The 27328-nt window shown below is 39.5% G+C and overlaps 1 protein-coding gene across 14 annotated transcripts; it reads left to right on the forward strand.

Annotated features, from left to right (window-relative positions):
* The first annotated feature begins 953 nt into the window (after positions 1-953).
* prom1b (prominin 1 b) lies at positions 954-27328 on the forward strand. 14 transcript variants are annotated; one of them, XM_030431975.1, is made up of 30 exons: positions 956-1692; positions 11463-11524; positions 12577-12603; positions 12710-12915; positions 14807-14927; positions 15038-15101; positions 15214-15303; positions 15705-15728; positions 16017-16234; positions 16337-16411; positions 16523-16586; positions 16744-16752; positions 16905-17064; positions 17460-17612; positions 17735-17858; positions 18025-18128; positions 18253-18337; positions 18452-18598; positions 19319-19390; positions 20151-20243; positions 21016-21033; positions 21193-21246; positions 21605-21685; positions 21930-21998; positions 22318-22407; positions 23354-23469; positions 23942-24007; positions 24168-24260; positions 25433-25467; positions 25579-27328. In XM_030431975.1, exons 1-28 carry the CDS (start codon positions 1422-1424, stop codon positions 24235-24237), a joined length of 2733 nt encoding a protein of 910 aa, XP_030287835.1. In that variant the 5' UTR covers positions 956-1421; the 3' UTR covers positions 24238-24260; positions 25433-25467; positions 25579-27328. The 14 variants fall into 14 exon arrangements, with proteins under 14 accessions (XP_030287837.1, XP_030287847.1, XP_030287855.1 ...); XM_030431977.1 differs by lacking the exon at positions 16744-16752 and having other exon boundaries at positions 954-1692; XM_030431987.1 differs by lacking the exon at positions 12577-12603 and having other exon boundaries at positions 955-1692.

Here is a 27328-nt window from a genome sequence, read left to right on the forward strand (position 1 = left end):
ATACTTGCACAACTTAACCAGGCTGTGACTGAACTTTGGGTTTCCCCCTTTTTCAACTTGAACCGTGCGTGCTTGCCAAAATGTTCCAGCCTTGGAAACCTATCTGATCAACCTCAGAGCTAAAGGTCAGCCGCTCAGTGACCACAGTGTAGAGTCAATGACCTTCCTCACATTCATCGACGGACCCACTGAGACTGTGCAGTTCGATTCTCTCGTAATCTGACACAATCACACTGTCTGACCTCTACTGCTCAGGTGAGGAGTAAAAGTAAGGTTGACAGTTTATAAACTACAATTCAATGGACAATGTGGAGGCCAGGAATCCATTCATCCCTGATGATGGACACTGCAAAGGGCATTGTCTCTTGTCAAAGAAAATGATTTTTAAAACAATAATGTATATTTTTATGTGCTTTGCGATCAAAATCTCAAGCAATAACTGTTGCCCTGGCAGCACTACTACCACAGTCCCACAAGGTTTTTGTGCAATGGAAGTGTGTTCAACACAACAGAAAATAGGATGAACATTGGCGGAAGCCCATTTCAACCAAGAAGATACCAGATTTCTGAAACGCTTAAAATTTCATGGTACTCAGCCACACTTTGCAGAGTCGAATTTCTGAGAATTCATTATGATATAGAAGGCCAGAATTATAAAATAGAAACGAAATAATGATTAGTGAAAAGTGAAAAAGATGAAAGTATGAAACAAAAAAGGGCAACATTGTGAGAAATAAGTCATAATTATGATAAAAACAAAAAAAAAATCTGAGATGAAAAGTCATAATTATGGGATACAAATGATTAATTTATGGGTAGTCCCAACATCTCACTGTAGAACCTGAAATTTTACTTAAGACAGAGACAGACAGACAGGGAGAGAGAGAGAGAGAGAGAGAGAGACAGACAGACAGACAGACAGACAGACAGAGAGAAAGAAAGAGATAAAGAGAGAGAGAGAGGACCCGGACAGGTGATTGGACCCGGGTGTCGCGCGCCACAGACGCTGACGGTCACGTTATTCTTCGGCTTTACGTGCACGAGAGATTAGCATCCAGCCGTTGAGCGGCAGGGTGAGAGCGAGGACACCCGAGATAACAAGCTCATCGTCGGCCGCTGGTCCCCTGAGTCGTCGGAGATACCCAGGAAGATGTCTGCGCTGAGTCTGGACCGAGAAACCAGGAGTTAACGGCCGCTAGAAGCTCCACCGGTGGATGTTCAGCTTCCAAGTTTCCCTTCGGACGGTTGTTTCTGAGCGGTGGGGATTAAACCACCGAGAGGGACAGGTGTCCTCTCACGTCAGCAGCGCCTCTCCCCTCTCCATCCCCCCCCCTCTTCTAGACTGTAGTAGGACCGGGGCTCGGAGCTTTATTTTCTAACTGTTACATTTGCTTTTTGGACAAAGCTGGACTTTCTGAGCCATGTTGTGGACAAGGTGGCTCGTCCTGCTGCTCTGCTGGGGGGCCACAGGCGGCGAGCAGCAGGCGGATGACAGGGAAGGTTTCGCGTTGGAGTCCCGGGCGGACTCCCGCAGACAGCGGTCTCCTCCACCTGTGGAGCCGTTGGACTTTGGGTTTGTACCGTCGTCGGTTTATGATACCCATGCTTACTACGAGCCGGGAGCCGTGGGGATCCTCTTCCACATGGTCCATGCTTTTCTCTACGTTGTTCAACCGAACCACTTTCCCAAAGGTGAGATTATCGTCACCCCCTGCTCCCCCATCCCTGTCCTTGTGTCTTCATCTCTTCTGCTTCTTCTTCCTCTCACACAGGGAAATTGTCATGATTTACACTTTATTCAAGACAGAAGTCACTTTTGATAAAAACAGATAGCTCAAGTTTGTATTAAGTTGGCTAGCTAACCGTTAGGCTAACGTAAACTGTGTGTTCGCGTGTGGCTGTAACAGGTGTTACGCCAAATTTTGTGACTCTTCAGATTCAGTGACCTTATCAGGAATTTGAGCTTTATTGTCATTGAAAATGTTTTCTAATCCCCACATAATGTTTTGGATGGCTGGATAGCAAAATGAATTAAGAGATAGGCCTGGGATTATTACATGATGAAATTACATGATTACATGATAAAAAAAAATGGTAAAAAAAAAATAACCTAACCCTTACCTTAAGTACAGAAAATAGATGTACAGTATCTGTCTAAGAAGTGACAAAATGACAAATGATGGTGAAAAGCATGAATGAAATTGCATGTTATGATGGAGGCAATCTTAATTCTTCATAACTCTCGTGTTAACATAAACTTCACACAGCTTCACTTGAAATTATTTCTTTGTTTTAAGGCGTCACAATAATTCATCGAATTTGAAATCCGTCTTGCCTCACACACTCTGACTGGCCCGTTTTACGTCATAAACTAAACAACAAAGTCCAAAAAACGTTGAAAATCTCACAGAGACCGCTGCAGCAGGAATTATTTGCACACTGCTGCAGTATCAGTCTTCTCTCTTCAAGTCTAAATCTGTACCACATCATGGCTGACTTCACACATGACTTCCAAAAAACACTCCCCAAGTGGCTGCTCCTAACTGAAATGCTGCCAAGTCAAAAGAGCATGTTCACAGGGGGACTACATGCATTGATGGCATGTGCTCATTGAGCCCATAAACCGATGTTATGAGCAGATTAGTGGGATCAATAACTATCATAGCTCATAAGTGATCCTCTCAGGGCCTGTGCTTTAACGTTATTCAGGTGATTATGAGGTGAGCAGGTTTGAGAGGTTATCAATACATACATAGTGAATGTTGTTTTGCTTGGCTCCCCTGCGGTTAGTGTTGTAACCCATTCATGGATATAAAGCTACAACCAGCTAAAGTGGTTTGTTTTTGTGCCACATGTCCAACTATAAATGGTCACGTTGGAGGATGACACACTGCAATAGGATTGAAGGTTTTAAGTTGCTGCCATTTTGGTGCCCAGGGTTAGGTCCACTGGCTGGTTAATCAATTAGCAGATCAGCGATTAGGGGAGGCTTTCTCTGTCACCTGCATCACCGCGCATAATACCTTAATCCACTGCACCATATGCTGCTACTGCCAGGGACTTTACAGTATGATTCACTGTCACACACGCACAGGTAGAGACCACCTGGATGACAGGTCACACACTCCCACATCATACATAGGCAAAACGATTCATGATGCTTACGTGATCAAACACATGCCTCAGTATTAGGTATAACACTGTTTATAAGTGTTTACTCAGGAGAAAAAGATTTGGCAGGTTCAGCTCAATAATGCTGCCTACCTTGCCAGGTCCTCCTCAGAGACACAGACAGGAGTTGATAATTTTACACACAAGCAAGTTAAGTAAGTGGCAGCAGGCTCGAGGAAAGCCCTCAGTCCTGTTTGAAAATCAGTGAAAAAGCAAAACAATCACATTTTTAGAAAGCATTTGTCTGTGAATCAATAACCTGAAAAAAAGATTGCCTAAGAGGATGATGTATCAAAGCCAATGTAGCACATTTTTAAATTAGTTTATTTTATCAGCAATCTGACAGAAAAATCTCATAGGCTATAATCGGAAAATGCTGAATATCGGCCCCAAATAAGTGCCAGGGCCCATAATCGATCTACCCCTGCTGTGAACTATGGGTTGTCTGATTATTGGATCTGATGTTCAGCATTTTTCTGATTTTCAGAATCAGTGGTATTTTATCCAATTTCAGATGAAGCAAATTAATTTGAATATGTGCTCTTTGACTCGGAATCATCGTGCAGTCTGAAAAGTAACTAGTAACTACATTTATAAAAGAAATATAATAGACTAAAAAGTACAATATTTGCCTACAAAATGTAGCCGAAAAGCAAAATAGCAGAAATTGTGAAAGTAAAATACAAGCACCTCAAGTACTTGAGTTAATGTACTTAGTTACCTTCCATCACTGGTAGATGTAGCATGCCTGTATGGACTTTTATGTGTATAGGTAGACAAACATTTACTCTCTTTTCTATGATAACAAAAGCTGAGCCTGTTAAGTAATGTAAGTTCAAACTGCCTACACAGACAGGCAGACTCAGTGAGTTGCTGTGTGTGCTCAGTGGGTAGACGGGGCGGCTAGTGATCTTGTGCAAGATACTGAACCCCAAAATTGCACCTTGCATGGTGGCCTCTGCCATCAGTGAGGGCCCTGCGATGAGCCGGCTGGTGTCCAGGGTTTACTCTGCCCTCGCCCAGAGACAGCTGAGATTGGCTACAGCAAAAACCCCTATGACCCCATAAAAAATGGGATGTACATCCTGGCTGATAAATGTTACAACCAGCAGCTTTTTAATTGTTATTGTCAGATCAGTTTTTGATAAAGATGTGGTTTAACATTCTGACTGTGATATCTGTCTACACACTGTGACTTATGGGCAATAGTAATTTAATAATACGTTGGAAAAATAAAACCTTAAAATCAACCTAGGTCCTTTAGAAAATAAGGAGAAAAACACTACAAAGAACAGTATGATGTAACATTAACAACCACAGAAAACAGAGTTTGGACATATTGTAGGTGACAACTGAAAGCATTAAATATTAAACAATGTTCTGTCTATTGAAAATAGATCTTCACTCATAGAAACACCATTTGTAAGACTACAAATGATGATGATGTATGCTTGTACATGCTCAAAGTAAGATAAAAGAAGCTTCCTCAATAATTCCTATTATAATAGATGTTTCTTTTAACATATGTATGTATAAACAGATTATTTGTATTGGAATATTTTGATTGTTATTCATTGTTATGCTTTTTTTAAAATGTCTTTCTTTCTGTTGAAGTGTTGCAAATTGAAAGGCACAGAACAGAAGGAAACAGGGGAAAGTTCATCATTAAAGTGTACAATGGTGTTGTCACATCAGCTTCGATACAATACCTTAAACATTATCAATATTCAATACCTTTTTTTGTATGGAGGGAAAAAATGACACAGGTTATGACTTTTTACATTTTTTACTAAAAAATACAATCAAGGTTGGCCATTGCAGATACTACTTTTCTTTTAATGGCCAGCAGCAGAGAGCAACAGAAAGACTTTATTTAACATTAAATATATAACACTTTTTATAGAAACTACAAAAACACATATTCAGAATCTATTTGTATTGATATTATGATTTTTTTCACCAGACTACTGTTCAAAGGTTTAGCAAAAGGACCACTGATCAAGCATGAAGATAAATACTAATGAATAAGATGATAAGACAATTAATTCCATTAGGGGTTTCACTCAGGAGTGTTTCTCTCCAAATGTTGTTTCTCCACTGAAACGCAGAAAAAAAGCTGGAAGCGTTTGGGGAAAAATAGAGGCTTGTGTGCTTCATGAGATCATTTGATCACAGTAGAAAATGCTAGAAAAACTGTCCATGGTTGAGATTAGGGCTTGAGTGAAGTGATGGACAGCTTTTGCAGAGGGGCCTTGTTGGAGTCAGGCTAAGGTTGAGTTGAAAATCTCAAATGAATGTTAGGGAGGTGGAGGATTGGTTGAGTCGTCTTCTCAGATCATGTGTCTAAGTTTGATCTATCGCACAAAAAATAAAACATCTAAAACTATGACACAAGCTATCCAAAAATCTCTGTTATATTACTAGTGTAATTGATTCTTCAGATTGCCAGTAGACGTTCTTACATTTGAAGACAACAGAAAACTATAGAGGTAATAATGAGAGCCAAAGTCATCACTGGTTTTTGACTGGGTGGCACTTTTCCTCCTCTGGGCTCATTCATCCCTCTTTACAAATCTGTGTGTAGGTTGCCTTTATAGTGAAGAAACATTTTGGACTCTCTCGCCGTGAGCAGGCAGTGTCTTATCCCTGTGATACACACAGGGTAGATTAGAGGATTAGCATCCACAGGGCTAATGCTAACACTGTGCAGCTACCACTGCTACAGATGGCACTGCCGCACACACACACACACACACACACACACACACACACACACCCCACACACACACACACATGTGCAAGCACATACAGGCATGTGCACATACACACACGTAATGAAAGTGGGTCATAGTCCTGGTATTTGTCTGTTTGCCTTAATTACTTGTTTATCAGGAAGCAAGTGTCTTAAATGTGATCAAACTCATGAGAAATGAGAAGTTAGTTGTCTGATAAGGATGTTTAAGATGAGTTCTGTTCACAAAAAGTCTAGCCCTGTGCTTCTGTATAAGACATTGTACATCTTACATTACACCTACCATTCATCTTCCATGCACTTATGTTTATGTGTGTTAATGAAATATTTTACCCTTTCCAAGCAGGGACAGTATTTCCTTGGGTGTATCTTTAAGAGCTGAAGACACAAATTGATAAATTACGCTATGATATTTTTATTTGCATACACATACGATTGCATAACATCCAGATAAAAAAAATGTAAGAGATTTGGTCAGAGAGGTCAAGAAGCTACCAGCCGTATATGAAGGACCTCCCTTCCCTTAGAGAAAAAAGAACTAACATTAAAATGAATATAACGTGATTTGGGTAATGCAACCAGAAACTAAATGACAACAAGAAGCCCACATGAATCACCCAGTTGACAGAACATATATGAGCAATTATTGTAAAGATCAGTTAAATGTTTAAGTAATTTCTTGATGATAAAATGACAACATTTTGCTGCATTTGCTGCATCTGAGGGTTTTCACAATTTTCTGATATTATAATATCAAATATGATAGACCCAAACCCTAACCCCTCAATTAATCAAGGAAATAAATGATTAATTCATAGTATAAAATAACTGTTAACTGTTGAATTGTCTTGTTTCTCTTTATATCTATGTTTTCTTGTGGTTAGTGTCTAAAGAAGTGTCCGGTGCAATTGGGGTGAAAAAGAAAGACCACATAATCCTCTTAGTTGTTTTTGCTTCAGCTCACAGTGTCACTTTCTTAAGCTCCTGGTGTCAAGAAAATACATACTATACTTACAGTCTTGTGTAATACTGAGAAATCCAAGTTCATATTATTTAAACTAACATAATTTAAGTGCTACATAACTGTGCTTTGGCAAACCTGACATGACTTGTGTTGTAACACCTTTTGAACTGTAGCCCACAACGTCAATTCCTAAATGTTGTGGCTTGTAGTAACCCTGTAGTAAAGCAGAAACTTCATTCTCTTTCAAATTTTAGAGGTCCACAGTGTTAGACTTTTTTCAGAACCATTTCAGTCAAGACCATGTCTTTCCATATGCTGTCTCATGGTTACTTAAGGCAGTTGTTCCATAGCTGGGCATTAGGACCCCTCTCCAGGAGTCACAATATACATCTGAGTAGCTACAAAAATGGTTAAGTGCAAAGGAAATAGACCATGTTTTCATGTTTGGTGGGTTTTCCTGAATAATTCTACCTATTCGCGTCTCAGAACAACAACAACAAAGGCTAATGTAAAGTTTAATTTTAATGGTTGATGAGTCTAAGAAAACATAAGAAATATAGCCAGTATTGTAGTTTGTAAGCATAACTGCCTAATAATATCTTATTGGGTAGCTCTACCATCGTCACACTATTCCCCTGACTGTCCTCAGTTTTCTTTTGTTTATTTTCACTGAATGTACTCTGTATTTTATTCCCCAGTAGGGAAGCTGGGATTTAGCTTGCTTCCTCCAAAGGGAGTTCAAAGTGTGAGGTCAGTTCAACTTTCTAGGGAGCTAGAGAGACTCTAAACACTGGCAGCGACTGATAAACATGGTTTCTGAACCCTTGTCATCACATCTGCTGATTTTTTGCTTTCTTTTTAGCTAAGATCAAAACTTTGGATAATTACAAGATAAACATTGTGAATATATAAAAATAAAGAAATAAAGGTGAAGAATTGGCTAATCCTAGATTAACCGTGTCAGGGAGTCAATGCAAGTGTTTGAGTTAGCCTTTAGTGTTTTGTGGATGTGTCGCTGAGAGCGTTGCTTTACTTTAAGTTAAGTGTATGATATCAGATGTAGAGGTGGTTGTTGGGTTGTGTAAGGCTTTGTCCACACCACCCAGTAATCTCTCGAGCAGGTTAGCCCAGAGGATTGTGGTTGCCTATATTTACACGTTGTTGCAGTAAGAGGGTTGTAGTTTCTGCCACATATATATATATCACAACAACTAATTAACAGTTGTGTCTTAGGTTTGTTGACATTGTTTAGTCTTACAGTGGCTTATAAGGACCTGTGTGTGTTGACTTCACCTAGTTTAACTTAAGTAAAACATTAATATATCCAACTGTGATTCTCTAAAGAAACGCACACAAATGTTCACTAACTCCAATGGTAATAAAAAAGGTTGGTTTATCAAAGGTAGTTCTTCACACAAGACACCAAAAACTTGAAAATTACACTTTTTCCGTGCAAAAAATGTACTTATGTGTTGGTGAAAAAAAATCAGTTCCGCTCCCTGATTTCGCAGTAGACATGTTTAGTTCAAGTGAGGCAGTGGTCTCAGTGGACTTTTTTCGGGTGTTATACTGATGGTTGTTTATCCCCCCTATTCCTTTCGTTTGCAGTACCTACCTCTTATACTGGGTCACTGAACTAAGCTGTCTAAGCTTAACTGCCCTCCGTGGCTAATGCTAACTAAGTAGCTGAGCAACAGCAGGTGGCATCGACACAACTCAGATGTTCTTGTATGCTGCATCTGCAGAGTTAACAGAGGTCGATGTCCTCATCCTACATGACATTCTCAGGTTTCCTGCATATGAACCGGTTTGATAAAAACTAGCTAGCAGAGATCTGAGAAGCGTAAGGCAGCCGCCATCGCTGGCTGTCAGCAGAGGGGGATGATGGTGTTGAGAGGATTATCCATATAGTCGCAAAAGATATCCAGAATCTCAGATCCTTCTCTAACCAGAAAGACTTATTCAGGGAACGTTTTTACCTTCACAAAATGCTAAAACTTTAATGTGCAAACTGAAACGCTCACATGATTTAGGGGCAGTTGATTTACATCCAATCATTCAACAAAATGAATCTCAATGAATACTCAAAAGACATTATTTTGTGTACTAAACAAGATGTTGTAGTATGTATGTGCCTATGTTTGCCTATGTTTATTATAGTAAGTTTTTTTTAATAAGAAAAACATGATTAAAATCTGTATAGTATCTGTAAAATATTTGTAACACCGTTACACACCATTTAACATTTTCCAGAGGAACAAGGTGCACCTCACCTTCCCTCCACCATTTGGAATTCATGATGCCATATCTCAAAATGACAAAGAGACTAGGACATGATGCTGCAACTTAAATGGTAAAAATGGCTTCCAAATATCTATCCACTATATCTCTATTCATGAAAGGGTTCAGTTTCAACCCCATACACAATATTTTTGAACTCTCGTGAAAATTACTTGGTGACATCCACATACCTGGAGATCAATATGGCAACAAAAATGTAGTTGTGATTTTTTATAAATAATCATCAGTAATGTGGTTATAATGACTAATTGGGTAAAGGCAAGTTTAGAACAAGTTGAACAGTCTGTTCAGCTGAGAGGATGTCTTCACTTTACTGTAATGCTGCCTTTAAAACCAGGAAAAGACAACACTTACTCTATCCTACAACATAACAATATCCAAAATCTATTACAATAGTCTCATTTTACGAATTTAGTATTGATATAATCCCCAGCCCTAATTGGCAGTAAGAGTACATTAATTCATCTAATTTACTAGAATATTTTAAAAGTGAGAAAATGGAAAAATCTAATCTGTTATGATTAGATTTCGGCTACATGTGTTTTCTCACCTCATGAGGGTCAGCAGGTGTGCAAAGCAGAAGGCAGAACAGACACAGAGCAGTTATGTGTGTGTGTGTGTGTCTACACGTGTGTCTGCTGTGTCAGCATCCACATGCTAAACTGGCCCCCATCTGCAGTGGCACCTGTCATGTGCAGTGGCACCTACTGTACAATTTGATCTGTTGCGTGCTCCCATATACTGTATCTAATAACACCGGCTAAGGTGCATAACATAGAAATATTCAAGTACATTCAGTGTTGGGGGAATTCATTACAAAGCAATGTGTTACAGATATATTTTATTAGCATTAATGGAGTAATGTAACTAATACAGTAATGTATTACTAGAGTTATGTCATGTAACATGTTGTTTTTCTTAAGAACCCAACCACACTGTGCATGACCATTAATATAGGCTATGTGTAGGGGTGTACCAAAATATCGATACAACGATATATCGCAATATTTCGTCTTGACGTACGTTATCTATACACTAGTGCCAAATATCGATATTTAATAATATTTAAGTTGCGGTCAGTGTGTGTGTTAGGAAGAGCCATTGTGCAGTATACACTTTGTTTTACTTGGTTGTCATTTATGTGAAACTGATTAACAATGTTTTGTAATCCCTGTGAAATGGATTCAGTGCAGTCAATAAATTCTGAATTTCTTCAGTGACAAAGATATCGTGATGTATCGTGGATGAAATTTCTTGCGATATATCGTTTATCGCAGAATTTCTGTATCGTGATATTATCGTTAACATGGGCAAAATATCGGGATAGTGTCGTATCGCAAGGTACCTGGTGATACCCAGCCCTAGTTATGTGTGTGTTTAATATGGCCGAGCCTATAAGTTCTTTGTTAAGTCTCTGTCTGACTGAAATGAGCCGTATTTTGTAGGCCTTATGATGAAGCCTAATCCTCCGTGCGCACTTTAGTTTACATTCTTGAAGCACATGTCTCCATGCAGTCCTTGTTCTGTGGACTTGAATAAGAAGGCACAGAAAATAAATTAACTAGAAAGTAGTGTAATCAGTAATATATTACTCTAGGCAGACAGTAAATATTGTAATGTAAAATATTACTTTAAAATGAAGGTAACTAGTAATATGTGTTATATTGCATTTTTAAAGTAACTTGACCAACACTGTACCTCACACTTTTACAGTACTTGGTTACATTCTATGATCTATCGATTTACTCATTTATATGTAATATGTGTATGTTGTCAAATAAACATACTGTATATGTAAAATGCTTGTGTGCATGTGTGCATGTGTGTGTGTGTGTGTGTGTGTGTGTGTGTGTGTGTGTGTGTGTGTGTGAGAGAGAGAGCGAGAGAGAGAGAGAATCAGTGTTTACCTGCTGAGTAACAGCATGTGTGAGTCACCGACCGTCCAGGTAGGCTTAGTGTTGGCTGACCTATATAAACACACAGACAGCTGGACAGAACCTTAGTCCTCATTGGCTGCCCGAAACGCTTGCCCCGGACACACAGCTGTCAGTTACATGAGGAAATACATTCCCAGTACTGTCCTCGGAAATTAAAAAATGAATCCACGTAATCTGTGTTGTCTGCTCATGAACGGATAAATGGATTTTTCACAACAGCGTAGTATGCTGCCTGTGAAACACTGTTGCACATGTGAGAGTTATTCCACTGGACAATCACTGTGGATTAAAAGACTTGTGTGTTTTGGTTCTTACCTGTCTGTTTTGTGTTTTTCAGATCTGATTGTTAGAGTTATTCAGCAAAACATGGGTGGAATCAAAATAGAAGAATGGAGAAAGGTAGGTTGATTGAAGTGATTATTGTGATAAACTTAACATTCTCATTGCAATGTTATGATACTCTACCCAATAGTGGTGAAATTATTGGTTGATTTAACAACTGTGACAGATCATGTTCTTAAAAAAATTACCTTTTAAATATAGACATTTTATTTTTATTTTATTGAAACTGAAAGAAGAAAGCAGGAAAAAGATTATTTGAATATAATATCTAAAGCTTTATTGCAGTATTAAAGCAGGGGTTGGTAAGAATGGAGAAACCAGCGAGAGCAAGCTGTATTTAGAAAGTATCTGAACTGAAAAGATGTCCCACCCCCTCCCTTCAGGCCTTCCTCAAAAAAAAGCAACCCCACCAAAACACATGAAGGTGCACTGCCTGACTACACCAACACCAACTGCCATGTAGCTCTCGCAGGCCAGCTGGGAGATATGTATGAACAACTACTTTGCTACGTTCAACAAGCTCTCTTACTATTTATGTATTTGTTAGTCAAATTGATACATAAATAAGGAACTCCTTAAATAACACATAAGAAACTGTCACTGTTGCAGCTGCTCATTGAGCGCATCCCTATAACCATGCCCAACTACTTCCTGTCTCATTCACATGTAGGAAAACCCCTCTCTGTGTCATAATCAACATGGCTATTGTTGGTACTCACCACTGTCAAGCTAGCATTGTAGAACATTTGGCTGCACTTTCTTTCATTCTAGTCTGCAACTGGTTCACTTATACCTATAGCAATATATCAGCTTCGCCTTGTGGGGAACACATGAGAAGCAAATCGAGTTCCTGAGCAGAGATCAGAGGAAAACAGGATTTTAATTGGTAATGCATATTCAACAAGGGCTCAGAAAGGAGGACATAACTTGTTAGTAGTAATTTGACCCTTTATAGAATGTTTTTCTTCCTTTTCTCCTACTTCTCTTGGCTGTCGCATTGACCCTGCTTTGTTTCTCTCTTTTTTACCTCTTGCTATGGCTTTGTGTGTGTGTGTGTGTCTGGGTGTTTTTCCTGCATGCTTTGGTGTGCCCTTGCTGTGGGGAATCAGCCAGAAAATGTGGTCCTGCTACTACAGGTAAATTTAAATTTCAGGTGCTGAAATCTCACATAATAAACACTACAGTGTCATCATTGACACTGTGAGGCGGAATGATGATTGTCTGAATCCTGTCCTCCCGCAGTGGATCTACTACGAAGCAGGATTCCTCATATGTGGGACCATCGGTATCCTGTTTGTGGTGCTCACCCCCATCATAGGCATGTGTTTCTGTGTGTGCCGATGCTGTGAGAACTGCGGAGGGGAGATGCACCAGAGACAGAGGAAGAACTTCGACTGTCAGAGAGGTTTCTACACAGCCTCGCTCATCGCCACCTCCATCTTCATCGTGTGAGTCCTCATCTCCTTTCGTTCTTTATCAACTTGTTTATCATCACTATGAGATTTGTTGTGTGAGATTCTATTACTGTTCTGGAATTACAAAAAGTTGCCTCGACATGAATATGTTTTTAGATATAGCGAATCACGTCTTGCCAAGATCATAAAGCTACCAGTACAAACATGTTTCTGTTTTGTAATTTTGCCTCTGCCTCTTCACCAGAGCCATTTATTCTCGATTAGAAGTGACTATATTAGTGAGGGTGGTAAGTGAGAAAACCCTTTAAAACCTGCTTTATCACAAACAACACTTTCTATATCTGTAATCTTGGGTCTTGTGGTTTCCCCTTTGAATCAAAAATACAGACTACCTGTTACCTGGTGGTTTTTCCTCTCTTGTCTTTGCGGTGTGTTTTAGTGCAACCTAATTGGCCGAGACACAGGTATCGTTAGGCAACCTTCATCCATTCTTTGATGTCAGTTAGTTGTGCCTGGGTGTTGAGCTCACATCTGCTCACACTCAGACTGGATGATTTGTGCAGTTTACTTGCTGAGGAGGAGACAGGTGCTCAGTCAGAGAAATAGGATCCAGACTCTGCAGGACAGTTAGGTGTTACTGATATCACTTGGCTGACTGTGAGGGGCCTCTCTGCATGAATGAGTGCTTTCACATCACCAACATGCATGCTCACGCACGCACAAACACACACATGCACATATGCATACAGTACAGTACATAAAGCACTTTGTGGCCATTTGGAGATGTGGAGATATTATGTGATCAGAGTTTTTGTTATTATGATTCTTATATAAGCCCTCACACAGAAGATTCTTTCTTTTTCTCCTTCTATTGAAAGTCAGTCAAATCTTTGTTTCAGGCTGAGCAGAGTAAAACAGATCAGTTATCAGGCAGGTAAATGAAAAGTCATTTTCACTGTTGAATCTTTATTAATCACACAGGAGGTGAATCGTAGTGAGGTAGCAAGGAAGTGAGATGGGATTTTAGAAAATTGGCTAAACGTTTGTGACTGTCATTGACTGTAAAAGACCAGTAGAGTCTTTGCATCTCTTTACTCAAACTGTCAACTTGACAAAGTTCTTGCCAGTGTTTTAAAAGTTTACCCAAAAGCCATACTTGAGTAAAAGTAAAGATCCTGTTAAAATAATACTTTGGTAGAAGTGGAAGTCACACATACGAATAGTAAAAGTCTTAAAGTATCTAATGTTAAATGTACTTCAGTATAAGAAGTCATTTTCTTATAATAAATGTACTTAAGTATAAAAAAGTACATCAAAAAGTAAATTAAACATATATTTACATGAATGTATATACTGTCTACTACCACCCATCTTTTGGCTTCTTGTTGGATCTGATATTCAGTTGCAGATAAAATAGTTTGTTTAAAAATAGGCTACATTGGCTCTGATGCAGCATGAACTCTTTTATCAAAGTTATCAAATAATAGTATTCCATCACAGGTTTTTGCACATCAGAAAGTGTTATTAAAAGGCATGTAGGATCAACAACTCTGTCATCACTCAATCACAGTGAGGATTGAAACATTGAAAAAAAAAAAGTCAGTACAAATGATTGACAGTGGGCAGTGTGTTCATAGTGACTCCTCTCTGTGATTACACTAAACTCATCCTAAAGGGAAAACAAGAGAGAGATACGCAGAGAAAGCGGTTTCATGTTTTGAGACTTTGAAATCCACATTTTAAGATGGAGATTTTAAAGAAAACGTAGCTGATAAATGTGATTTTCAGTAAACATATACCTGAACCCTCTGACCCTGCGATGACTTGTGAAGCCCATCTTGATGTTGCCATGCTGCCCTCTGGTGGTGAACACTGCTCACTGTGTTTCTTTACCTCACTGACCCTGAGTATGTGTGTGTTGCAGTGTGGGAGTTCTTATTGCCTATGCTGCGAACCATAATGTCAGCCTCCAGATTAAGAGCACTCGGCGGCTCATTAACACCAACATGAGAGACATGAAGACTTTTGCTAACAACACACCTGCGGTATGCACACACACAAACACACACACATACACACACAAGTTCCCATGTGAAAGACATACAAATTCGTGCTTTGCACTGCTTTAATGTTCATTGTTTGTTTTCTGTTGCAGCAAATTGATTACCTGACAGCCCAGTACACCACAGCAAAGAACAAAGTCCTGTCAGAGCTCGACAGTAAGTTGAACTCAGACTGTTTACATAATGTACTCGTCTAATGTCTCCCACTGTGTTTGCCTGTGGCTCTCTGTTTATTGTTGCCATTAAACTGTATGACCTCTCCGGACAGACATTGGACCTTTGCTGGGTGGCAGGATCCACAGTCATCTGGAGAAAGAGGTGGTTCCCTCACTGGACACTGCGCTGCGTATGGCAGGAGGTAACATACAACATCATGCTCTTGCTTTTCATCTTACCTCCTGTTTGGTTTAACAAGCTGAGACGTACTGTAGTATGCAGGAATGATAATATTTATTCCACAGGATTATTTTCAATAATAAACCTTGAGCCATTTTGGTTACATCTTATTGTAATTGAAATTATGCTTTTATCATGTTGAATGAGATGAAACACTCCCTGTTTTGCTGAACTGAAAATTAAATAGCAACATATAAATAATCCTTATCTCTGTGAACAGTTTCCAGATTTATAGAGCTATGTAAGATGTTTCCTGTTCACAATCAGTTTCCTCCCTTGTAGTTTTATCATAAAGTCTTTTAATGCCACGTCCTCACTATTTTTTCAACTTTCCCTTTCCTTTACTTTTTCTTTTATTTGAAGCAAAAGTTGAGAGTTCCATCAAAGGTAATTACAGCTGATATGGGTTCAGTGTTTCAGTGCTCGTGACTTGATGTCAGTGGATCTTGGGTGTTACAAAATCCTACAGATCCTGATCCTGAATCACTGTTGTGCCCTGTAAAGTCTTGTTGGACTGTGGTCAGTGTACTCTTTGTAAGCCGTGTTGTGGTTGCTTGAATTGTGAATGTATATTCATATAAATCCTATGAGGCAGACCAGGATAACAATACAAAACAACACACCAGTGTAGATCTTTAAACTCAAAAGCTAACTGCTCACTGCTCTCTGCTGTAGCCATGCGGGAGACCAAAGAAGCCCTGGAGAACATCAGCACCTCCTTGGAGATTCTTCAGGAAGGGACGGGGAAACTTCAGGCCAGTCTATCAGAGGAGCGGGCGTCTCTGTCCAACACCCTGTCAGACCCCGCCTGCACTAATGGAGCTGTCTCTCACACCTGTAACACCATCCGCTCCACGCTGTCCCAGCTGGGAATCAACGCTGACTACTCCAAGGTAACAAAGAACTCAAGATAGTCCGACTCCTGATGTGGGAATCAGAGCCGGAAAACGATTGATAACAAGAATTTTAATATCTCTTTGTTCTCTTTCTGTCAGCTTCAAGATGTCCGTCATGCCTTGGCAAATGTCGACACAGTCCTGAAAACAGACCTCAGCAACATCGTACAAAAGGTTAGTCTCTGTCTCCAGCTCATCATCATCTTGTCACTTTCTTCCTCAACCATCATATTATTACAAACACACCGTGATTAAACCCTTTTCTCTCTTTCTGTCCGTCTCCAGGGTTACACATCCTTTAATGACACACCAAAACTGGTTAAAGAACAAACTAAAAACATTGTCTCAGGTACACAAGTGTGTGTTTACTGTATGTTTTTTAGTTTTAGTTTATCGTACAAATTAAGCTGTTTTCCTTTCCTCTTTACAAAGTCGACTGTAGTATTTCACTTTATCTTTTCTTTTTTCCCTCATGTTCTACATACTTGTGAATGATGAAACTACAGCTTTACCTCGTAAGTCCTGCTTCACTCCTTTTCACATTCTCCCTTAGACCCCCCCCCCCTTCTCTATTTTGTCCTTTCTGACAGGCTATCTTGTTGATATAGAAAAAATAGCAATAATTCAAATTGCTGTCAGATTTTTCTGTTTGTCTTTTTCTTTGTAGGAGTAAAAGGCATGCTGGATAAGATTGGAATGGAAATCATCGGCTTCTCCAAGATGTTCCCAGTGGAGGCCTCTCTGGCCAATTTTACTATTTTCTTGACCGATGGACAGAAAAACATTGAGTCTTTTTACCCACAGATTGACCAGATGGATTTCTACAGGTAAGTGCTGTTAAGCTGTTCAGCCCACAATCTCACTGTTCTGCTTCAGCAATAAAGCTCTCAAGGCCCGCTTTACACTTGATTGAAGATATTTCCCTCAGAAGTCAGTGGATGCCAAAGAACAGAGATAAAAGAGTGATTATTGGGTTCATCAGGTGGCCAGAAACACGACTCGAAATGAAAAGCTGATATAGCTCCATAATGGCTGACGTTTAAAAAAGCAACCATAACAAATAATGTCACTTGTGCCCCAAGTGGCCAAAAAAGTCAGTTATTACTATAAAAAGTTGAAATTATGACAAGGTTATGGTTCGGATGAGACTCCAGTAAATGAATGTGAATTAATACAACATTCTCACAAATGACAACAGTTAGTGTGTTTGTTTGGGCCGCAGGTGGATTGGCTGTGTGGCAGTGCTCTGCATGGTCGTCCTGGTCCTGGCCTTCAACGTCCTCGGACTGCTGTGTGGCACCTGCGGCTACGACAAGCAAGCTACACCAACAACACGTGGATGCCTATCGAACACCGGTGGCAACTTGCTAATGGCGTACGTTCCCATGTCAACAGTCTTAATACTTGTAGTAAATTGGGAGTGATTTCGGAGTAAAAGTGCAGACTGGAAAAATAACAGATGTTTGTGTATGTTGTCTCTGTCTCTTCCTCTTTCAGTGGGGTGGGCTTCTCTTTCATCTTTGTCTGGATCCTAATGGGCATCGTGACCACCTTGTTTGTTGTTGGCGGTAACGTGGAGAAACTGGTGTGTGAACCGCTGGCTAACAGACAGCTGTATAAGGTAAAGAATACAAGCTCTCTTCCTTCCTGAATCATCTTATATTCTTTACTCTCCTTTTTGTGACTTTTTCTTGGTGAGAGTTTTATCTGAGCGGGATATTGGTACAAAACAAACAACACTGAAGCTCTGTGCCAATGACTATCCGTGTGTGTTTGTGTGTGTGCAGATCATAGACACACCATACCTAGTTCATCCCGCCAAGAAGAACTTCCTTCCTGGGATGCTGTTTCAGAATCCAAACATCGACTTGACTTTGGGAAGCATGTACAGGTAATGTGCAGATTTGCAGATTTTTTTCCTTAATTTCCCTAAATTCTTTACAATCCCTTTTTTAATGTTTGGAATGAAGACCAGTACATTTTATAGATTAAACCATGCTGTATCTGTGTCACAGGGACTGCTATGAGAACAACGGTCTGTACCATGCTCTGCAGCTAGAGACCATGTTCAACATCAACTCATTCCTCAACAGAACTGTGGTAAGTATCAGTTTCCTGTGTAGGAATTTATGATAAAAAAAAAAATATGTGCTAGTGCCACAAGATGAGTGACTGCCGGTAATTGTGAGTTTTCCAATGTGTGTTTCACAACAGTACAACAGGGATCTGGCCAAAGTGTTTGACAGCGTGCAGGTCGACCTGCAGGACATCACACTGCTGGAGCAGGCCGGCAGAGACAACCTCATCAACTTCGCCAATTCTGGAGTCGGACAGATTGACTATGAAGCCTACTTGACTGAGGTAATGTGCGTGTGTGTTTAGAGTGCAGATAATACACTGTTGGGATTTCCCTCACACATGGGGACAAAGAAGGACAAAGAAGAAGCTCCCCAGAGTAACTTATGGGCTTATTTAGTCCAAGTTAAGTTAGGCCTTGAGGAATTGATCTAAGTTAATATAATGACCCTGCAGGTGACAAGTAGAGACAGTGTTGTTCTCTTTGAATTGGATTGTCGCTCGTTTATTTTAAAGTTATCAGAACAAACTTAGATATCAAAGCCCGACCGTTATATCAGCTGGTCAGTAATATCTGTTATGTGCAGGTCTGAAATTTCTCTTTAGAGATTCCAATGGAGAATAATTTTTTAATCATTTATAATTCTTAAACTCCCAGTGAAGTTTACTGTTTCAGTCCACTAATGTCATTTTGGACAATACAGTTTACTGTTAAACTGTAAAATACCTTGCTGTGTTTGATAATCACATGACAGATTGACAGATCGTTGGCTGTATGTTGGCTGATGTATCAATAGCATAATTTTCTACTTCCTAACATCAGCATTGGCCAAAAAATGATCATTTGGGCTCTTAACATAAGATTATCTGTTGTAAAATACGTTTTTTTATTGTTAAAATGCCTATATATATTATTTGTGTATGAAAACTTGAACAACTACACTACATCCAGGTTGAAACTTCAGTAACACATTAACAGTAATACATTTTGTTTTGTTGTTTCAGGTAAATAAGGGAGTCACTGTCATGGATCTCCTCTCCTTCTCTACTGACCTGGAGGCTCAGGCCGACCAACTAGTGAGTGTCATCTTTGTTTTACCAACAAATTACAGCAACAACAGAATCTCTTTTATCATTCAAATACCAAAATCATAAACATTTTTTATAAAAATGTCAATGTTATATGATTACTTTGGATTAACTGAGGGTTTAGAGGCTAACCACACTGCAGAAAGCCATGCAAGTTACACTCAAGTCCCTCAAGTACATTGAGTTGACTGAGAACTTGACTTAGATTAGGTATATTTGTCAGCTGCAGGAATCCATTCAAGTTTAACTTACTGCCAACTTCCAACTTCCTCTTCGGATTGTTCATATGACTGGTAATAACTTGGATACTTTGACTCAAGAGATTTCTGTGTTTTTCTTGTTGGTTTGCATCTCTGTGCTCATTTAAATTAATACTGCATTACATGTTTAGGGCTGTAGGAATGTGATATACAGTCAGACAGACAGCCACTCTGGAAAATTATTTCGCTTTAACCTCGGTGATCCTGCCTGTCGGTCTGAACAAGCCGCCCATTCACCTTGAACACACACACACATTTATGGCACATGCATGGTACATAGAGCAGGAAGTGTGTAATTTAAAGGCACACGGGACACGGCACAGAAGGATTAGTGTGTGACTAGGAAGGAAGAATAATAAATCATTGAGTCAATAATCATTAACTCATTATCCTAGAGATTTTAATCGTCTAATGTAAGTTATTGTAGCAGCTTAATGACATGTAACTGGAATAAACTGCTGTTTTCTTTGTACTTTGTTTGTTTACAGCCACGTGGTGCTCTGGAGAACGCACTGAAAGGACACGCCAGCAGTATCAGACAGATTCACAGAGAACATGTGGTTCCAATTGAGCAAGCAATGGTAATTACATCCTAGACACCTAAACAACAAACACACAAGAGAATACACACAAATCCTCTCCTTTTTTCTGTCAAATGAGTAAATGAACACACAGTTTTTTTACTTAAAGATACTCAACTAACTAATAACAGGAATAATTTCAGAGAGAATCTTGAAGCAAAGAACATTTTCTAATGTGGTTTTCTCAGATTTGCTCATAAGTCTTATCGTACAGCTGACATATATAATTGCATACAACCCAGTAAGCCTTAAAGCTATGGACATTATAATGTATCTAATTTCTAGCAAACTACACAAAAAAACACATCTAAAGGTGAAATATAAGACAATCACTGCTACTCGATATCATACTGGAGCACCAGCATCTTGGAGCAAATCAATTATGTGTTCTGTTTGCTCAACAGAGTTGTTGTGGTTGTTTTTAAAGAAGCATTTTAACACAAACTGCTAATAAAAAGCAGATCTAACCATAAAGTCAATGCTGATCAAATAAGAAATGAAGATTCTGTTACTGTGTTTACTTACATAATAAGTGGGACATGGGTGGTTGTTGGTTGTTATATTTGCTGCTACCATATATTAATGTTCAAATTCTAAGATATTAATCTCTTAAATGCAGAACAAATTCAAAACTCGAAAGAAGTTTGAGTGAAGCGTCTACTTTAAACCAGTATTATGGGCTGAAGACATAACGTTGGCAAACATGTGTCTTTGTTAGCTGCTACCTTCAACTTTCCTTCTGTTTTCTTTTTCTTTTGTCAAATGTTGACAGAAATATGTCAGAGCGCGGGTAAGCCTCTGCTGATATACAGCAACGTGACAGTGTGTTTGTGTTTGTCATAGCAGTGTTGTTCATGTTATGACAGTGTTGACGTGATGGGATAGTTGTTGATGAGTATGTCAAGATGCAATTATGCTTTGTTTGGTAACGCTTTGTCTTCTCACACAGAGTTCACTGAGTCAGAGTATCAAGCTACTGCAGAGGACGTCCAACGACCTGCCGGTGAGGAAACAAACGGACAAAAACACTCTAGTTCAACAGCACTGATATACTGTAACACTATAATGTTGTAGCAGTTTATACAGATATACATCTTACTTATAAAGACTTTGAAAATCAACATTAGTCCACAAGAAAACTCAACAAGACTTGAAACGTTGTAGGATGCATTGGAAGGTCATGATTTATTCCATGTCCTTTCCACACCTAGCATCTTTCTACCTGAAATAACACCTTTATGAACAGCTGACCTCTACATGTGCTCTGATCAACTGGAGGAAACATCACATTAAAAGTAAAGTCTACCAAACAGCTATCTTTATGTGATAAGTCAAAATGAATCTCTCTCTCTCTCTTTTAGGTCAAGGTCACGAATATCCTGAGTGCCATCGATGCAGCAGAGTACCTCATCACTCATAACGCCTCGCATGTGGTGAAACAGGTAAATACTCGAACAAGCAGATTTATATGAGTAACACAGTCACATTTTTATCAATCTGTCTTAATAACAGAACTTTAGAATCTGAGCTTGAGTAACCTGAGCAGAGCAGATCTATGATGGGAAAATATGATGCGACACTTTGGTATTAATAAAAGCATCTTTAGAGAAAAAACTGAGACAGTTTGTCATCCCCTACAGACTGCAGCCACACATTGACTAACATGTTGTCTTTGTTGTTTTATAGGAAACAAAAGCCTACATACAGAGCTTGGTGGGATACTTTAAACAGTACACAGACTGGGTTAAAAACTCGGTAAGTATACTACCTATGACACAATATATAATTCACTGACTTCAGCTATATTAGGGTTTAAAGTCAAGCATAGTTAGGATCATGAATGTTTCGAAGCTTTGGAAGAAGCCACTTTAGTGTAAACTGAAGTCTGTAATAAGAAGGCTGAGGAGAGATCAGTCGGCAGGAACTGAACTGTGCATTAGTGAAGTGAATCTTTCCTCTGCTGCACACAGCAGGTTCTGGTTTTACATTTGACGTCACTCGTACATACACTGTAATCTATGCTTTAAGGTTTTTCCGGTGATTATACTGTATGTGTGTATTTTTACCCCTACAGTTGAGTACAGAGGTGGCCCAGTGTAAACCCATCAGTAACATTGTGGACAGCATGGAGATAGTGGCGTGCAGCTTCATACTTGATTCAGTGGTAAGGCACCAGAACACTGACATTATCTCTGTGTGTGTGTGTGTGTGTGTGTGTGTGTGTGTGTGTGTGTGTGTGTGCGTGTGCGTGTGTGTGTGTGTGTGTGTGGGTGCCTGTAAGTGTGCTGAGGTGCACTAATTCATTTCACAGCTGTATGTACAGTACATCATGTTCCCCACATGTATAGTATTTGGTTTTCGACTAGAAACATAAACGGCTCTTTGACAGTTCGAGGGAGCTCTGGGTTTTTTGGGAGTGATGAAGACTGTGGAGTCAATCGGCCACACGCATGAGAACAGTATGTTCTCAAGACTCACACACACACACACACACACACACACACACACACACACTAAGATGAGATAGAGGCTGTTTTGAGGCAGGGCGTGGAGTTACATACACATAGATTCTTCACTGTTTTTACTTCATCCCTGAGGAGCTGTAAAGTCTCATATTTACTTATCAGCTATATATCATGCGCATTAGTTTGTGAGTTTAATGAGAGCTCAAACAAGCCACAGACTGTGGTCAATATAAACATAAAATGTATATATGTATGAGTGCTCCAGCAGAGCCTGCAGACAGTGTGCGTGTGCTGCATGTGTGCTCACGTGTTTGTATTTATATATTCTGCCATATTTAGGCCTGTTAATGTGTATGGGCCACTGTGTGAAATCTATAACGCTGCAACTGATGATTATTTAAAATATCATCTAACCTATTTAGTCTCTTAGTGCGTAGGATTTGGGGAGTTTTATAAGCAGAAAAGCAGTTGTCATCCCTAGAATACTGTCACAGTTCAGTTCTTCTGAGGAGATTTCAAAATGTTTTGGTCTATACTAGGTTTTATGATATATCCTAGAGGTTTATTTTGAGGGGATATCAGCCAGCCCTGTTCAAAGGTTTTCCGGTAAAAAAATGTAATAAAGTTCCTGTAAATTTTTTCCAGAACACGTTCTGGTTCGGTCTGGGAGGCTGCTGTATCCTTCTGATCCCCAGCATCATCTTCTCTATCAAACTGGCCAAGTATTACAGAAGGATGGACACGGAGGACGTCTTTGAAGAGTGAGTACAGACACACATCTTCTGCTCATACTTGATAGACATTTTGTTATTTTAGTTTTTCTGAATCTTTTCTGTAGATCAAAAGGAAATTAATTGAATCCTCGTCTTTCCTTCTCTCCGTCACTTTTTCCTTTTTCGTGGTCTCTCCTCCTGTTTTTTTCCGTTCTCGCTCCAGCTCCTCTTATCCATGGCTTGTTTCACTTTGATGTATGTCTGCTGTCAACGCTTCCTTTCATTCTCTTCTAAGTGCCCATTCCCTCTGTGGTACGGGACATTTTACGGCTTTGGATTGTCTTCATGCGTCTTCATCAGAAATCACATGCATGTCCTTTTTCCCTCTGCATGGATCTTCATTTCATCATCTCCTCTCTTTCGACTGCATTTCCGTCGCCCTCTTTGGATCACTCCTTCCATTTCAATGGAGTCTTCCCATCCTCTTTCTCACCTGTCCACCCTCGCTCTTGTGTTGCAGTATGGGTAATATAGGTAATCATGGTGAACAGGTGTGCGATATCCATGGAGACCTCGCTGTGGTCAGGTACGGGCAGTGTCTCTGCTAGCTTGCATGCCGCGGTCTTAATTGGTGGATGGGTAATTTTGGTCCATACGACTGAGAGTTAGTGAAGCATTTTCTTTTGTTTATAAGAATCCCCATTATGTCTGTAAGTACATGTGTGTGTCTGTGCGTGTACACGTAGCTCTCCCTATGACGACACTCTGACCCGGTTCCCTCGGGCCTCTGCTCCCCCGAGCTACTCCGACTGGTGACCCAAAGGAACCTTGTCGATGAGGTACTGATCGTCACTCAAAACGTTCCACTAACCCTCATCTAACAACGTCAACACACAACTAAAACCATCTGAAAACCACATTTAACCATCATCAGTCCGACTTCATCCAGGAGATTTTTCATCCTCTTTATATTTTTTTTTCTTTTTCGGAGTTTCTTCTGTGTTTATTCTTCATCCTTCATCCATCACCATGGTCTCTTTTAAACGGAGATGTCAAGTCGAATACATGAACATTTACCTTGTGAGTTGGATGTAGCTGAAGACACAAATCAGTGGAAGTCAGCTATGAATGACTGACTCACCAGTTTGTCCTTGAATGTTGTTGACATTTAAAGGACATCCTGTAGGGCAAAGAAGAATTTTGTAGTTAGACAGCCTTAACTTGTGTGCCGGATATTCTTATGTAAACTGAAGTGAAGTTCTGTAGGAAATTGAGCATATAAACAAAGACAAAACACGCACAAAGAGATATAAATAAAGAGCTAGACCTTTCATATATTTAATTTTTTTCAGATGATCTGCAACATTTCTTCTATCCTGATAAACTAGTGTTGATGGGTTGTGTCTTGCAGTTGGTTTGTAAAGCAAATGGTCAGGAGTGTAGCTGATAATGTGGATTGTGATTCGTAGTATCCCCGGTAAACACATCAACCTCTTTGGCAGGCAGAGCAGGCAGGCCGGGAGTCTGCAGGGTGGACCAGCGGCCAGCGTGTCCACTCTGCTTGGGCCGTTTCAGAACTATAAGGAGAACCAGAGCTTTACAGTTTAGGTCAAGCGTACAGAACGCAATTAAAAATGGCAACCAGTCAGAGGCAGAGAATGATGGGCAAGAAAAGCAGTGGGATCCATAGTAACACGACCCAACCTCGTAGAAATCACCAACTCGTACCTTCGATGTAGAAAGTTTTGGACCTGAAATATTATTTATCCTGTGGCCTCCTTGTACATCTGCAGATTTTTACACTATAGCTTTTTGTAATTTGACAGTTTTGAGAACTTAATGTCTTCTTCTTTTTAAGTCAGGCTAAAAAAGGATCTCCGCTGCTGTATTTTTACTTGCCTTAGACTCAGTTATTATTATTAACATGCTGGGTTTTCTGCTAATAACTACTTCTGTACGTCTTCACAATAAAGTAGCTGATGCATTTATGTCATTTTTTGTTTTTCCACAGCGGACAAGAGAGCTGGAACTGATATTTCCCTCGTGGTAAGTGTCCATCTGTCTACTCCTCTTCTCATCTTCCTCTTCTCTCATGTTTTTTTAAAACAAAGCTGATGATTGCAAGTTAATTTCTGACATGGCCTTTGTCTATTCTAGGACCACTGGATTTTCCAGCTTTCATTTCCACATCTTGAAACATTTCCAAGAACCAAAGGGAAGAACAACAACAATCAGGAACTGTGTGGTGAGGCCGTCCTTCCTCCCAGTACTCTGACAAGCCATTTGACAAGGACTTCTGATGACAGCCAACTGTAATTTATCAAGTGTTCTCTCACACACACCAGCATCCAGTCACAGCAGTACCGCAGCAGTCTTTTAGTGAGTCATAATATACATAATCAACTATCAGAGTGATGATTCTGCATAGCTAGTTTTACCTGTAGAGAATACATTTGTTGGTACGTACATTATCAGTTATAAATTGGTGACACACGTGTACATTTTTTACGCTTTCAAAACTTTTGAAAGTTTTATATTTTTTTTGTTAATGTTGGTTTTATAACATGTAAGTAGTTTTTTTGTAGCTGTAGCCGTTTCTTTTCTTTTCTTTGTTAATATTCATAGCTTGCGTCATTTTGGCTCAAAACATTGCATCGACAAGGGAATTAGGGAAAAAGTTCAACGTTTTGGTTAGTAAGCTTTTTCAATTTCTTACAGAGTTAGAAGAGAAGATACCCTACTGGTGTTTTTGTTACATAACAGCTGTTAGCTTCATTTAGCATAAAGTGAAAGATCAATAAGAAATGTAGCAAGAGTCTACAGCTATGCTAGCAGTGGTGCATTGAGGTGAGTGCTCACTTGAGCATGCTAAACATTATTACAATGCTAACATGTTAATGTTTAGCAGGTACAATGATACAAAATCGAACTAAGCTAAATAATACCCAAATAAAACTAACCAAACAAAAAGTTGACCCATCCCGCCCATAAGTCAGTGTTGCTAGGTCAGACAAGCTCGACCATAAGAAACATTGCGACGTTGGTCCTGTTTAGCCAGTTGAAGCAGTTTTTAATAGATGTGACCATGTTCCTTCTTGCTCACCATCTTGCTCAGCTATTAATGGAGCACGGATAAGAAATGGGCGAAACTTTGGAGTGGTCAGTTAATCCTCTGACCTCCACTGATATCTGTAGCAAGTTTCACGGTGATCCATTCAATAGTTGTCACTAAAAACTAAGAATGTCATCTTGATTTTGGTGCTAAAAGTCCTCCATGTACCATAAATGTTTACACAAAACTACATAGCAGTGGACAAAGAGTCTAGCCATAAGCATGGCTGGAAAAGTGAATTTCTGAGGCATTTCTGTTTTGTTTTTTTACAAAACAAACAAGATCTCATTTGTTTGTTTCCTACAATTGTCAGTCATTGTGCTAATCTAAGCTAACAGTCTCTGATCTTCTCAGCTAACTCTCAGCTAGAAAACAAAAAGTTTTATGTTCCCAAAATGTCAAGCTTCTTCTTTAAACACTAAAGGAGGAAACATATCTAAATTATTTTAAAAAATGGAGACATGAAGAGATGAATTCAGAGTCTATCTTGGTCAGTTGTTACTACAGGAGGCAAAGTGTTACCAGCTATTCAACACACATGAGCTACACACACCTGAACAAGGTTTTAAGACAGCTAACAAACAACATATTGTGTCTTAGGCATTTCTCCCCAGACCATTAGTGAGTTAGCTGCTTGTGGTGTCAGAGGTTGGTTTTTGTTCTTTGACAGACCTGGGGTTGAAGAAATAAAAGCCTCTGTTGTGTCAGAGGACGATACACACAACAATATAATAATGCAGCTGGAGTTTGTGGTGAGGGTGCAAAAATCTGTGAATAAAAACTTAAGACCATGAA

This window comes from Sparus aurata, chromosome 1 (genome assembly GCF_900880675.1).
Source record: "Sparus aurata chromosome 1, fSpaAur1.1, whole genome shotgun sequence".
In the NCBI taxonomy this organism is placed as follows: Eukaryota; Metazoa; Chordata; class Actinopteri; order Spariformes; family Sparidae; genus Sparus; species Sparus aurata.

Coding starts and splice junctions, on each gene's coding strand:
- prom1b (XM_030431975.1), top strand. CDS start 1,422: ATGTTGTGGACAAGGTGGCTCGTCCTGCTGCTCTGCTGGGGGGCCACA. Junction 18,338..18,451: donor CATTCCTCAACAGAACTGTG/GTAAGTATCAGT, acceptor GTTTCACAACAG/TACAACAGGGATCTGGCCAA. Junction 22,408..23,353: donor GCTTCATACTTGATTCAGTG/GTAAGGCACCAG, acceptor AATTTTTTCCAG/AACACGTTCTGGTTCGGTCT.